The following is a 14,578-nucleotide window of genomic DNA, read 5'->3' as shown; positions in this document are numbered from 1 at the left end:
GATTCCTGCTCCATACCATGATCTGGTGGAGTTTTCCCTCAAAGAAAAGCAGATGTTTTACCACCTCATTGCCCCTTTGAATGTGCCATTGACTTGTTTCCTGATGCCAGACTTCCTAAGGGTAGGCTGTATGCCTTGTCAGTCCTGGAAAGTAGAGCTATGAAGGAATACATCGAGGATGCTCTAGAGAAGGGAATTATTTGGCCATCCAAGCCTCCAGTAGGGGCCAGTTTCTTTTTTGCTCAGAAAAAAGGTTGGTCCCTCCGGCCTTGCATTGATTTTCAAGGACTCAACAAGATAACGGTGAAGAATGTCTACCCGTTGCCCTTGATCTTGGTCCTATTTGACCAATTACTATGTGTCTATCTTTTTGAAGATTGACTTGCGTGGAGCCTACAATCTCATGCACATCCACAAGGGGGATGAGTGGAAGACGGCTTTCAACACTCACTCGGGGCATTTTGAGTACTTGGTGATGCCATTCAGTTTGTCCATTGCCCCCGCTGTCTTGCAAGAGTTTATTAACGAGGTCCTGGGAGCTTTCCTGGGGGTTTTTGCTTTGGTGTACTTGGACGACATTCTCATCTACTCCAAGTCCTTGGAAATACATTGACAGCACGAGAGGCAGGTGTCGCAAAGACTATTGGAGAACAGCCTATACGCAAAGCTGCAGAAGTGCAAATTTGAAGTGGAAAAAGTCTCCTTCTTGGGTTATATAATTTCCTCTCGAGGGTTCTCCATGAACCCGAGTAAGGTTAAGGTAGTTCTACATTGGGAACAACCCACGTCCCTGAAAACTGTACAGTGGTTCCTCAGGTTCTCAAATTATTACCGCCGCTTCATTAAGTCCTTCTCCACTATTGTCTCTCCTATCGTGGATTTGACCAAGAAAGGTGTGGATGTTGGCAATTGGTCTCCCAAAGCCGTGCAGGCATTCAATAATCTCAAGGCGGCCTTTGTGAGTGCTCTGGTTCTCTGTCATCCCAATGCTGACCTTCCTTTCATGGTGGAGGTGGACGCTTCTGAAGTTGGAGTTGGGGCCATTTTTTCCCAGAGGTATGTAAGGGACAATAAATTACATCCTTGTGCCTTCTTCTCTAAGAAGTTTCAAGCAGCAGAGAGAAATTATAATGTGGGCAACCGAGAGCTTCTGGCTATCAAGTGGGCATTCGAGGATTGGTGACACTGGTTAGAAGGGGCTAACCTGATCATAAAAACCTGGCATATATAGAGTCCACCAAAAGATTAAATGGCAGACAAGCGCGATGGGCCTTGTTCTTCACCCATTTCAATTTCACCATATATTTTCAGGCTGGGTCTAAGAACATGAAGGCAGTTTTCCAGTAGATCATTGCCCTTCGGAAGAAGAGGAGACCATCATCCCTTCCACTCGGATCCTTTTGGCTTTGACTAGAACCTTGGCAGACTTTCTCAGACAGTATCAGGCTGAAGCTCCTCCAGAAATGCCCATAGGATTAATGTTTGTTCCGGAAAAGTCCCGCAAGGCAGTCCTTAAGGAGTTCCACTTGTCCAAGGCTGGGGGTCATCCAGGTGTTGCCAAGACTCTTGAACTCCTTTCATGCTGTTTGGTGGCAATCCATATCCCATGATGTTCATGAGTTTGTGGCAGCTTGTGATGTCTGTTCTCAGAACAAGACTCTCCGTTCCTCTCCTGCTGGGCTGTTGTGTCCTTTGTCAACTCCTCTGAAACCATGGACAGTCACTGGAACAGTAGCTCCATTGCTTTGTTGCCAAAAGCCAGAACAATTGGGTATCTCTGTTGCCATTTGCTGAGTTTGCCTATAACAAATCTTGCCATTCCACTTCTTCAGTATCCCATTTTTCTGCTATCTTGGGATCCATCCTAGGAGTAATTTGTTTGAGACTTCATCAACCACAACTCCTTCCTCTTCATCCATTTCCAGGTTTTGACGGGTTTGGAAGAAAGTACATCAGACCCTTCTGCAGGTGTCTAGTCGTTCCAAGCTCTGGGCAGACAGATACCATAGGCCTTGCAGTCTGAAAGTAGGGGACTTGGTTTGGCTGTTTGCCAAGAACATCAACCTGCGTCAAAGATCCCAGAAGCTGGGGCCTAAATTCATTAGGCCTTTCCGCATCATCACTCAAATGAATCCTGTAGCCTTTCAGCTTAAGTTACCAAGGACTCCTAAAATTAACAACACATTTCATTGCTCTTTTCTCGTGGACATCTCCAATTTCTTGTTCACTGGAAGGGATACGGACCGGAGGCATGCTCCAGGATTCCGGAAAGGTCATTGCATGCTCCTGCCCTGAAGAGAAGATTCTTCTTGGACTTTCGAGATAAACCAGAGTTTAGGGGTTCCTTAACCCCTCATCAAGGGGAGGTACAGTTAGGATCTGCAGTTAAGCAGATCATATTGTTTGCAGTTTTCAGCCTTAGTTGCTACTGAGACACTGCACTAATTACTGCCTGTCTGTGTGCAGTATCAGGCACACACTAATTGATTCTCTTGTCTGTCCTGTCAACCCGGCGATACTGCTAAATCTCGTCAAGTCAGTCTGCACACTCCTTTGGAAATTTACCAGCCCTCAAGGCTGCTTCACCAGCCCAAAGGCTGCATCTCACCTTTGGCCCCCAGGCCACAACTTGCCAAGGCCAATCAGCCTTCAAGGCTGCTTCACCAGCCCAAAGGCTACATCTCTTCCTTGGCCCTCAGGCCACAGCTAACCAGCCCTCAAGGCTGCCACACAGCCCAAAGGCTGCATCTCACCCTCGGCCCTCAGGCCACAGCTGGCCAAGGCATTCCAGCCATCAAGGCTGCTACACAGCCCAAAAGGCTGCATCTCATCCTCAGCCCTCAGGCCGCAGTAAGCCAAGGCATTCCAGCCTTCCAGGCTGCTACAGAGCCCAAATGTTGCATTTAAAACTTATCACACAGTCCACCACTAGCCCAGGAGATTCAGCCCTCAAAGCCATCACCAGACTCTATCAAGGCTTAATTATCCTCACTCTCCTAACACCACGACCCACCAGGTACAACAACTCTGGTCGGGACAGTACCCCCTCTTTTACGAGTGACCTATGGACACCTCCCAGGCTTCTCAGGGTTAGAGGCATGGAACTTGCGAATGAGGCTAGGAGCGTGAACATCGTCTGCTTTAATCCAGCATCATTCTTCTGGGCCATAACCCTTCCAGTCCAGTAAGTATTGTAAATGTCCATATCAAAAGCAGGAATCCAGAATTTGTTTTACTTCAAATTCTACTCCTTTCTCAGCGAGAACTTTAGGAGGTGGACGTAGGACTTTGAGGAACTTATTGAGAACAATATGTTTTAGTAAGGAAATGTGAAACGAATTTATGAATTTTGAGGTAAGAAGGGAGTTTTAGTTGGTAAGTTACAGGGTTAATGACCTCAATGATGGAGAAAGGACCAATGAACCGGGGTGCAAATTTCATGGACAGAACCCTGAGGCATAGGTTACGGGTGGAAATCCAGACCTGATCCCCTGCTTGCATCTTGAGAACAGTTCTACATGTCCTATCTGCCCCTTGAGGAGAGTTGCATGAACTTGTGTCCAAATCTGAGCACATTTTTGTAGAGTAGAATCAACTGCGGGAACATCATAGGTTGTTAAGTCTTTGAACTCAGGAACTCTAGGATGGAGACCATAAACCATGTAGAATGGTGATTGACCAGATGAGGAATGATAAGAAGAAATGTGTACAAATTCTGCCCAAGGGAGTGAGTCAGACCAGTTATCTTGGGGGAACAACATATAGATTCTTAAAAAGGTCTCCAGGTCCTGGTTCACCCTCTCTGTAGATCCGTTACTTTGGGGGTGATAGGCTGTAGAGAAATGTAATTTAACTTGCAGAGTAGAACAGAGAGCTCTCCAAAATTTGACCATGAACTGTACTCCATGGTCCGATACGATTTCAGTTGGAAGACCGTGCAGGCAAAATATATGACGTACGAACAACTGAGCCAGTTTAGAAGTTGAGGGCAGTTTTTTAATTGGGACATAATGGACCATCTTAGAAAAGTGGTCGACCACCACCCAGATGGTGGCATAGCCATTGGAAACTGGCAAACCTATCACAAATTCCATGGACAGATGTGTCCAAGGACGAGTTGGAATAGGTAGAGGCACTAGATCTCTGGCAGGAGCTTGTCTAGATATTTTGTGTTGAGCACACTGGGTGCAAGAGGCAATGAACTCAGCCACCTCTGATTTCATGGAGGGCCACCAGTAGGAGCGTTGCAAAAACTCTAATATTTTATGAATACCTGTGTGGCCAGCAAAGCAGTATGAATGAGCCCAAGATAGAAGTTGCTTCCATAAGTCCAGAGCCACGAAGGTTTTCCCAAAAGGAGTTTGTACTTGAATGGTAGCAAAGACCCTAGAGTCGAGAACCGGTCTCTCTGTTGTTATCTGAAGAGAAGGAGCATGACAAGGTGTCTGCTTTCTCATTGAAAGATCCTGGATGATAGGTCAGAGTAAAATTAAAACATGAAAAGAAGATGGCCTAGCGGGCCAACCTAGAACTGATGCATTGGATATTCTTTAGGAACAGCAAGTTATGATGGTCGGTGTATACTGTAACAGAAAACTTGGCTCCTTCCAGAAGATAATGCCACTCTTCCAAGGCTAACTTGACTGCCAGCAATTCCTGTTCTCCTATGGTGTAGTTCCTCTCTGCCAGAGAAAAGTTTTAGAAAAAAACCCACATGGCCCTCCTATCTTGGCCATCTTATTGTCCTCGAATTTCTGTGAGAGAACAGCTCCCACTGCCTCAGAAGAAGCATCCACCTCCAAGAAGAAATGCCTGTTGGTGTCTGGTTGTCTCAGGACTGGAGCTGATATAAAGGCCTGCTTCAACATCTGAAATGCCGTCTCTGTCTCGGGAGGCCACTGGGAGGGAATGGCTCCTTTCCGGGTTAAGGCGGTGATGGGATCCACAAGAGATGAAAATCCTTTAATGAACTTCCTATAATTATTGGAAAACCCAAGAAGCCTTTGTACTGCCTTTAGAGAAGTTGGACGAGACCAGTCAAAAATTGTCTGAACCTTTTTGAGATCCATCTGAAATCCAGAGCCGGAGATAATATACCCTAAGAATGGAATGGAAGGAACTTCGAAGACACACTTTTCGAGTTTGCAATACAGATTATTTTTTCTAAGCCGAGTCAGGACTTCTTTAGCATGACGTTGATGTTCTTTGAGGTCAGAAGAAAAATTAGGATATCTTCCAGATATACAACTACATAAACATAAAGTAAATCTCTGAATATCTCGTTAACAAAATTCTGGAAGAGTGCAGGGCCATTACAGACACCAAATGGCATCACCAAATATTTGAAGTGCCATTCTTCGCCAGGGCGAATTCTGATGAGATTGTAGGCCCCTCGTAAATCCAGTTTAGAGAAGACTGTGGCTCCTTTGACACTATCAAACGGCTCTGTGATGAGAGGCAAAGGGTATCGTTTTTTTTATAGTGACATCATTTAGACCCCGATAATCAATACAGCGTCGGAGGCCCCCATCCTTCCTGGACACAAAAAAGAACCCGGCTCCAGCCAGAGAAGTGGACGGTTGGATGAAGCCCCTTTTCAGGTTCTCCTGGATATATTCTGACATGGCCTTGGCAAAGACAAGGGGTATGTACGACCTCAAGTAGGAGTCTTATCCAGCATCAGATCGATTGGACAGTCCCAGTCTCAGTTTGGAGGTAAGATGTTAGCCTTGCTTTCAGAGAAAACATCAAAGAAAAACCTGAATGAAATGGGAAGTTGTCAATTTTCTGATGTCTGAATTTCTCTTGCAGGTATGATGTGTGGAAGACAAGACTTTCGACAAGCATCGCCCCAGGAGAGGACTTGCATGGAATTCCAATCGATTTTGAGATTGTGTTTGCATAGCCAGGGTTATCCTAGAATAACATTGTGAGATGCCTTGGGTATTATCAGAAAACTGATGAGTTCTGAATGAAGGGCTCCTATATGAGTCAACATAGGATGAGTCCGTTTGGAGATTATGTTATTGACAATTGGGCTGCCATAGACTGCAGATAGGGTGATAGTATGATCGAGGGTAATACAGAATACCTGGAGTTTTTTGACAAATCCAAGGGCAATAAAATTTTCTGCTGCCCCAGAATCTAGAAGGGAGGAAACGAACACAGGACCTTGTTCCAAGTCCGGGGTTATGGGCAGAGCAGAATCAGCACATTTTGGGGACGAAGTCATTACCCCTAACTGAGTGTCCCCGGGACTGGCTAGAGCTGAGGTTTCCTGGCCAATGGGAGCAGGAAGCTACAAGATGGCCGGACTCCCCACAATACATGCAGAGGTTTTCTCTGCGTCATTTCTGCCTTTCTTCATCAGTGAGGTGAGCCCGGGTAACTTACATAGGTTCGTCATCTGTGGATCCAAGGGTTGAAGTGATGGGAGAAATAACAGAACATCCCTGAAATCATCACTTCTGCTTTTCTCTGCCTGTCATTCCTGAAAGTGTAAATGCACCTTGTTACACAAAGAGATGAGGTCGTCGAGTTTAATGGGAATGTCCCAAGTAGCTAGGTCATCTTTTAGCTGCTCCGAAAGGCCGTTCCAGAAGGCCAATGTTAATGCTTCATTGTTCCACTTTAATTCTGATACTAGCGTTTGAAACTGGATAACATACTGACTGACAGGACAAATCCCTTATCTAAAGCGCATAATTTCAAAGGATGCAGAAGACATCCTTCCAGGTTTGTCAAAGATTCTCCTGAATGATGCTAGAAAGTGTGAATAATTATCCAGTAAAGGATCTGATTGCTCCCATAACAGGGAAACCTAGTCCGGGTCCGGACAGCAGGGACACAATATAAGCCACTTTGGTCTTAGGAGTAGGGAATTGGAGGGTTGAAGGGTAAAGTGAGCATCACCCTGGTTAAGGAAACCACAACACATCTTGGGGTTGCCATCGAATTTACTGGGCATAGGTAAGTACAGACGACGTGGAGTACTGTGAACTGGAACCATCGGTGTGGGGTGATTGGTGGTCACTGGAATACTGTGATGAGGGAAGCCTGTAAGGCATCTTGTCTGTGAGACATCTCCTGAAGGAATTATGCCATTTGCTGTTGTGAGGCCTCCAGGCCTTCCAGTCGATTGGCAATACCCTGTAGAAAATCTGTTCTAGACTCCTGTCTAGTGGCCGAATCCATTGGGCCAGTGCAACTGTCAGGTTTGGATTATTTTTTGAACCCGGGGTGGATGCAGGAGAAGAAACTGGAATGGGTTTGCAGTATTGAAATGCAGCAGGTTTAATAGAAGTTTTATAATTCATGAAATGGTGATAGTTATATAAACTGACAGAAATAAACAAGTCCAAGTAATGTGTGGCTGAAAACAAATGTCTGGCAGGATAACAAAAGTCCAATTAATGAGGCTGGGAACAAGTGTCAGGCAGAAAAAGCAAAGTCCAATTAGTGAGGCTGGAAACAGGTGTCAGGCAGAAAAAACAAAGTCCAATGGAGGTGTCACTGAGGAACAGAGGTCTGAAGTACTGGAGTGGGTTCTGAGGGCCTGATTCAGAGCCGCTCTCAAGCGTTCGCTCCGAGCGATGTTCGCACAACTGCGCATGCGTATGGGTTGTAATGCGCATGCGCCAACCAGTCATTGCGGTCAAAATTCGAGCGCTCGCAAAATAGCGAGAGCCTGCTAATTTGAGTGACAGGATGAGGCGTTTGTGGGTGGTAACAGGGGAAGGTGCTTGAAAACGGGGAGTGGAGATCCAAACGCAGGCGTGCATAATTAACAAAGCAGCGTCATCGACCACGTCACTTGGTTGTTTCTTAGCCTGAACTGTTCGCATGATTGCGGTAGGAAAATCCAACCACAAGCACTGTGAGCAGTTCAGACGCCTTAAACGCCCTATCGGTATATGTGAACACTAATCTAAACCAGTACAGCTTAACCAACCTTATATAACTTATCTAAAATAAAGACACAGACAACTTTATTGCTATAAAAATAAGATCAGCCTTTATTTTAAATACCATCAAAAAATACTGGTGACGGAAAGAAAGAGCGTCATAAGCCAATGGTCCAATTTCACTTCAAGCAATTTCCACTATCCTCCACCATACTAGCAGGGCCAATTGCCCTTTAAGCAAGTAATCTTTAAGGTCTCCAAATCAGGCACCAATACACTCATAAAAATGGCCCGGCCAGTAAGCCAGTGCAGCTGACCCCAGAAGGTTAACGTCAACCGTGTATTGATGCCGATTGCACCCAAAAATAATTGCAGTGAAATTAACCTGTTACCTGACACTCCTTCCCGCCGTCCAAAAATTGACAATTAGGGAGGGAGGGAGGGAAAGTCCAAGAAAAAGAGAGGCAGAGCCCTGCCTAACACTGGACTAACTCAACTAAACTCCTCCCCCCAGTATGACCTACCCTATCCTAATAGGCTGATAAAACTTACTAACTTAACACCTATCAACGCCACTATACTGATTCATATCTGTGCACCCAAATCCCTAGGGGTTTAAGCTACGTTCCTGTACATAAAGTACTCTCTCTTCTCATAAACGCCCTATCGGTATATGTGAACACTAATCTAAACCAGTACAGCTTAACCAACCTTATATAACTTATCTAAAATAAAGACACAGACAACTTTATTGCTATAAAAATAAGATCAGCCTTTATTTTAAATACCATCAAAAAATACTGGTGACGGAAAGAAAGAGCGTCATAAGCCAATGGTCCAATTTTACTTCAAGCAATTTCCACTATCCTCCACCATACTTGCAGGGCCAATTGCCCTTTAAGCAAGTAATCTTTAAGGTCTCCAAATCAGGCACCAATACACTCATAAAAAAGGCCCGGCCAGTAAGCCAGTGCAGCTGACCCCAGAAGGTTAACGTCAACCGTGTATTGATGCCGATTGCACCCAAAAATAATTGCAGTGAAATTAACCCGTTACCTGACGCTCCTTCCCGCCACGCCCGACGACCCCTCTTAAAGACGGGCCCGCCACCAGTCTAAACTAAACTACCTAATCCCCTAAAGATACTTTCCAAGAACAGCAACATCCCCTCCTCTGTGAGGTGAACTCCATCCGAACGAAACAGGTGAGAGTCTCTGAAACGTATCAAAGGATGACTTATCACCAGGCCACCTAAAGCTACAACTCTTTTGGCCACTAGGGAATTAACCTTGCGTCTCGCCTTATCAACTAACACCCCAGGCATCACACTCTTCCAACACTGCCTGGGAATGATAGCCGACCAAACTAGATTGCACCATGGCCACCAGGAACAAATGGTCTCTAGATCACTAACCACCCTGTACCTCAACTCCAAGGACGACTGAGACCCCAGATCATTGCCCCCCAAGTGCAAAACTAGAACATCAGGAGCCCCAAAATGCGAAGCCATCTATAAAAGTAAACCTAGTAGCGCGTCCCAGCGCATGCCTCTCCTGCCCAACCAGCGAATGCTGTCTACTGCCACAAATGACTGAGGGTCACTCGCCAAGGGCGATGTAGCTGCCCAATGAATAAATGAGTGACCCACGATCCATATGAGGCGAGGGTCCAAATTAGCTCCTGTAAGAAAAAACACAATGTAACAAGGTTACTAAAATGGAAGCTAAACAAAGCACAAACAAATGTCGGCATCAAAAGAGAGAAAGTAGGTAGAGAAAGATAAAAGACAGGGGGGGGGGAGGGAGGTCCAGCAAAGGGGGAAAAACTAACTTGACCCGAGGTGAAAACCTGAAAAACCTGCCCGGATAACAACAGCCAATCAGTTTCCGTGGTTCAGGGCAAAAACAGGGCAAAATCCCTCAGGGCCCCCACCGATAACGGTGACGAGCGGTAACAGAAAAAATTCCAAGTTATAATAATACAACAGTAGACAATGTACAATGCAGAAGAAAACATATCAGTGCCGTACATAGCGCTTATAAGCCTCCGATTTCCATCGCCCCAGCGCTTTAATTTCTGAAACCGACCATCCAGCACGGGCTGCGGCTGTAGCCGCCCCGATCCGAAAGGAATGGGAACCGTATACCCCTTGAGGCAAGCCGAGGTACTGGGTACACCGCTGAAGGACAGATCGGAATTGATACATCGTCAAGGGGGAACCATCACCATGGATCAACCACGCGCCTGGCAAGTTGGGCCTAAGGCGCAAATACTCTCTGGCCAGCGCAACAGGGCAAACACGTGCGTCCGAACATGCCACCAAATACACCCAGCGACCCCGACCCAATTGATCTGTTTTGGACCGCTGAAGCTTACAAATCAGAGACCGGGCGATGATAATGTGTGAATAAAGCAAAGCAGGAGGGGCCCGACGGGAAGCAGCTACCAACTCGCGGATGCGAAAAGCCCCATGAAAGGCCATCGCAAAAGCGAGCCGGAAAAGTATTGTTTCATAAGGGGACGTGCAAACATCAGACAAAACAAGCACAAACTCAACAAGTAACAAAAAAGTAACTGGTCTTCTGGGGTCATCCTGAACCGGGGCCATTCTAGCCCAACCTTTAACAGCCCTTTGTACTAAGAATCCCTTGGTGAAATCTCGACGCCCATGCAAGCGCAAGAAAAATGAAACACCGCAAATGATTCTCGCCACCACCGCCCTGGACTTACCGGCAGAATATAGACCCCATAAGAAAGACAAAAAGACTTGGTAAATCTGCTTACCTCCGTCACGTTTGCGGGAGAAAAAGGACTCCCACTGGTTCCAGGCAGACTGGTATGACCTCAACGTGCTGGGGGCGAGCGAGTGCTGCACTAACCCCTCCATTCCGGACAAATAACCTGCCAACAATGAGGGGGGCAAAGATCACCAATCGCTGCAGCCGAGGGCGCGAGCTCTCTAAATCTATACCACTGGAAGCGGGACAATGCATCTGCAATGGAGTTGTCTACCCTCGGAACGTGTCTTGCCTCAAAATTAACATTACACGCAAGGCACCGCAAAACCAGTTGCACAAGGAGCCTGAGAACCGGCAAAGATGTAGATCTCTGCCGGTTAATAGCAAAAACTACACCCAAGTTGTCACACCAAAATATAACATGACGGTTACATAGTCGCTCACCCCATAGCTCCAGGGCGACAACTATGGGAAACAGTTCCAGCAAAAGAAGATTCTTGGTCATCCCCCCCGCGACCCATGACGGAGGCCACGAGGAAGCGGACCAAGAACCCCCCAAATAGGCTCCAAAGCCAGTGGACCCTGCTGCGTCAGTGAACAGCTGCAACTGCACACTGGCCGCAGGGGGATGCAACCAAAAACTAATGCCATTGTACTCTTCCAAAAAGACATCCCAAACCCGGAGATCCCTTTTAATTTCAGCCGACAACCGTATAAAGTGGTGGGGTTTTCGCGTCCCCGCGGTCGCTCTCTCCAACTTACGACAAAAAACCCGACCCATGGGATGACCCTACATGCGAAATTGAAAAGCCCTAGAAGCGATTGCCCTTGACGCAAGGTAACTTTACCCAGCGACAATGCAAGCGTGATGGCATCTCGCAGCTTTACAATCTTCTCTGCAGGCAAACGGCAACAATAGGCTGCCGAGTCGATCTCGATGCCGAGGTACGACAAACGAGTACAAGGACCCTCTGTTTTATCGGATGCAATAGGGACCCCAAACTCCTGAAACAAAGCCTGCAGAGAAAACATAAGCTCCGCGCAACGGGGAGAACCAGCCGGCCCAACACATAGGAAATCATCGAGGTAGTGCGCCACCCCGGATTCCCCAGTGCCCGCGCAGACGCACCAATGTAAGAATGAACTAAAGGCCTCTAAATAGGCACACGACACGGAGCACCCCATGGGAAGACATTTATCGAAATAGAGTCCGCCTTCCAACCTAAAACCCATGAACCGAAAAGACTCGGGATGCATGGGCAAAAGGCGAAAGGCAGACTCCACATCGATTTTGCCCAACAACGCCCCCATACCCTGCAATTTCACCATACCAAGGGCATCTTCAAATGACTGATAGCAAACCCGAGCCAACGACTCAGTTATGGCATCATTTACAGACCCCCCAGAGGGAAAGGGCAGGTGTTGTATCAACCTGAACTTGCCAGGGGCCTTCTTGGGCACAACCCCAACCGGAGAGAGAACCAGATTGTGTAAAGGAGGAGCATCAAAAGGCCCCGCCATGCGCCCCATCTGCACCTCCTTGGCAATTTTGTCCCGCAGAACTCCCGGGAATAGGAAGGCTGAGCGCAAATTTTTTGGAGTGCCTAAACGAACATCACCCAAAACCGGGAGCTGAAACCCCTCAGTAAAACCCTCAAGCAAAAACTTTGCCACATCGCGCAAAGGGTACCAAACCAACCACTTTCGTATGGCATCCACGCGGACCGGCGACGGGGCTCTATGGAGAAGCACTTGCGCCGGCGGGCCTGGAGCCAGCGGAAGGGGGGGGAGCCTTGGGCATTCCTTAACTGGGTGGGGGGCACCGCAGCGCAAACAGTGGTGTCGAAAACGACACCGGGCTCCCGCTGCGCAAGTGCTGTTGTTAAAAGCGTAACAACGGCCTTTGGCAAATGGAGCCTTTGGGAAACAACTCGGGGCGACTCCCTGTCCGCCCCACTTCCGTCCAGAAGATACGTCAGCAGCTAGTGGCGCAGGCTGAGTCACTTCCAACCAGACTTCCACGTCTTTCCACCCCAAATCAAGGATTTTGACGCCTGACTGTTTACGGCGAAATTCCTCATCGATCGTCGCCATACTGCACCGCGCGACGTGCGGAAGAGCTCCAGAATCAGGTGAAGGTATCGTATAACATTCATGGCCTCTTCCGGACGCGTTTTAAGGTAACAGCCGGCAAAAACATAGAAACCACTAAGCCAATTTATGTAAGAACGGTAGACATCCTCCCCTATGCCCCCCTTCTTCTTTGCAGCAGCTAAAGCTTTGCGAGACTTAGAAGTAAGGGCAAACACATCAATGTATTTGCCCTTATTAATCTTTTCTCGCATGCGTGGCCGTAAACCGCGGAGAACCGCCGTATTAGCACAGCGGACCACGTCCCCTGGGCTAACACTTGATTCCTCACTGTCGCTGGAGGACCGACTACGCCTATGGTGGCGACGTGATCGCCTGGATGAACGTGAGCAACGCCTACGCTTAGCCTTGCTGCGGCGGTGACGCCCCTGACTCACACTAGATGAGGATTATGTCTAAGACAGAGCTAATCATCTTCCCACCCTCCCACATCACCTCACTTCCCACTATTTCTTTATCAATTGATGGAATAACTATCTCATCTAGTCCCAAGGTGCGCTGTCTTGGAGTTATCCTGGACTCATCCCTCTCCTTCAAACCACATATCCAGAACCTTTCACAGTCCTGTCGTTTCCATCTCAAAAATATTTCTAAGATCAGACCCTATGTCACCCAGGATGCTACTAAAACCCTCATACACTCACTGGTCATCTCCAGATTGGACTATTGTAACCTCCTCCTATCTGGCCTCCCCAAATCCCATCTCTCTCCTCTCCAGTCTGTCCTCAATGCTGCTGCACGGCTTATCTTCCTCTCCAAACATTCTGCATCTGCCTCCCCTCTCCTACAAGCCCTACACTGGCTCCCCTTCCCTTTCAGAGTCCAATTTAAGGTTCTCACGCTCGCTCACAAAGCCCTCACCCAATCTTCTCCCATATACATCTCTGATTTCATCTCCCTTCACTCTCCTCTCCGCCCTCTTCACTCAACTAATGCACGCTGCCTTTCATGCCAGCTGATTACTTCCTCCCACTCCCGCCTCCAAGATTTTGCCCGCACTGCTCCCCACCTCTGGAACTCTCTCCCACTCCGCATCAGACTCTCCACCTGTTTGCAATCCTTCAAACGGGCTCTCAAGACCCACTACTTCATCAAAGCCTTCCAGCTGTCATTCTAACTCCTTGCTACATGCTCATTCGTCCCCATCTACCCCATCTGTGTCAACCCAGTTTGTCTTCCCCCACCTTTTTAGAATGTAAGCTCTCACGAGCAGGGCCATCTACCCTCTTGTGCTTCTCCTTACTATAGTGTCATTTACTTCTTACTCACCACTAGGGCACCTAACACTTGGTTGCTTATGCTCTGTTGCTTATCTGGGTGATATGGTCACTAATGTAGCAATATATATTATCCACGTCCTGTATTGTATTGTTCTGTAAGTCACTTGTATACAATTTGTTTTTGTACTTTGTAAGGCGCTGCGGAACACTTGTGGCGCCATATAAATAAATGCTAATAATAATAATAATGTGTCACTGGATTCTGAGGTCACAACCCAATCACCATCCGACTCACCCGAAGAAGTCGCTTGATCCACCTGTGGAATCCCATCAGATCCGCGACCCTCGACCGCCATAGCGGACGCCGGTGTGCCTGACGATCCAGGAACACCCGAATCCAACCGAGCCCTCTCCCGGGAACCCTGGGCCGTAGAAACCTCCAAGCCTCTCCCGGATCGACCTGCAACAGAAAAGGAAGAGGCCAGAGACAACGTACGAACATTCCCATCAGTTACACCCTGCACGGCGTGACCGGACCCGCTTGTGCTCTGCAATAATGGTGTCA

General features: G+C 47.5%; 1 protein-coding gene and 1 pseudogene across 1 annotated transcript; both read right to left on the bottom strand.

Annotated features, from left to right (window-relative positions):
- Window positions 1-9,921: 9,921 nt before the first annotated feature.
- Window positions 9,922-10,791, bottom strand: LOC148512073 (uncharacterized). Its single transcript, XM_088482223.1, has one exon. It carries the CDS (start codon window positions 10,789-10,791, stop codon window positions 9,922-9,924), a length of 870 nt encoding a protein of 289 aa, XP_088338349.1.
- A 121-nt stretch (window positions 10,792-10,912) lies between these two features.
- LOC148512072 (uncharacterized) lies at window positions 10,913-12,736 on the bottom strand (annotated as a pseudogene).
- Between the last annotated feature and the right edge of the window lie 1,842 nt (window positions 12,737-14,578).

The sequence above is a fragment of the Taudactylus pleione genome, unplaced genomic scaffold (assembly GCF_031769625.1).
Source record: "Taudactylus pleione unplaced genomic scaffold, aTauple2 ptg000283l, whole genome shotgun sequence".
NCBI classification, from domain to species: domain Eukaryota; kingdom Metazoa; phylum Chordata; class Amphibia; order Anura; family Myobatrachidae; genus Taudactylus; species Taudactylus pleione.
The sequence above is the reverse complement of the archived record's forward strand: the minus strand, read 5'-3'. Positions and strand labels throughout refer to the sequence as shown.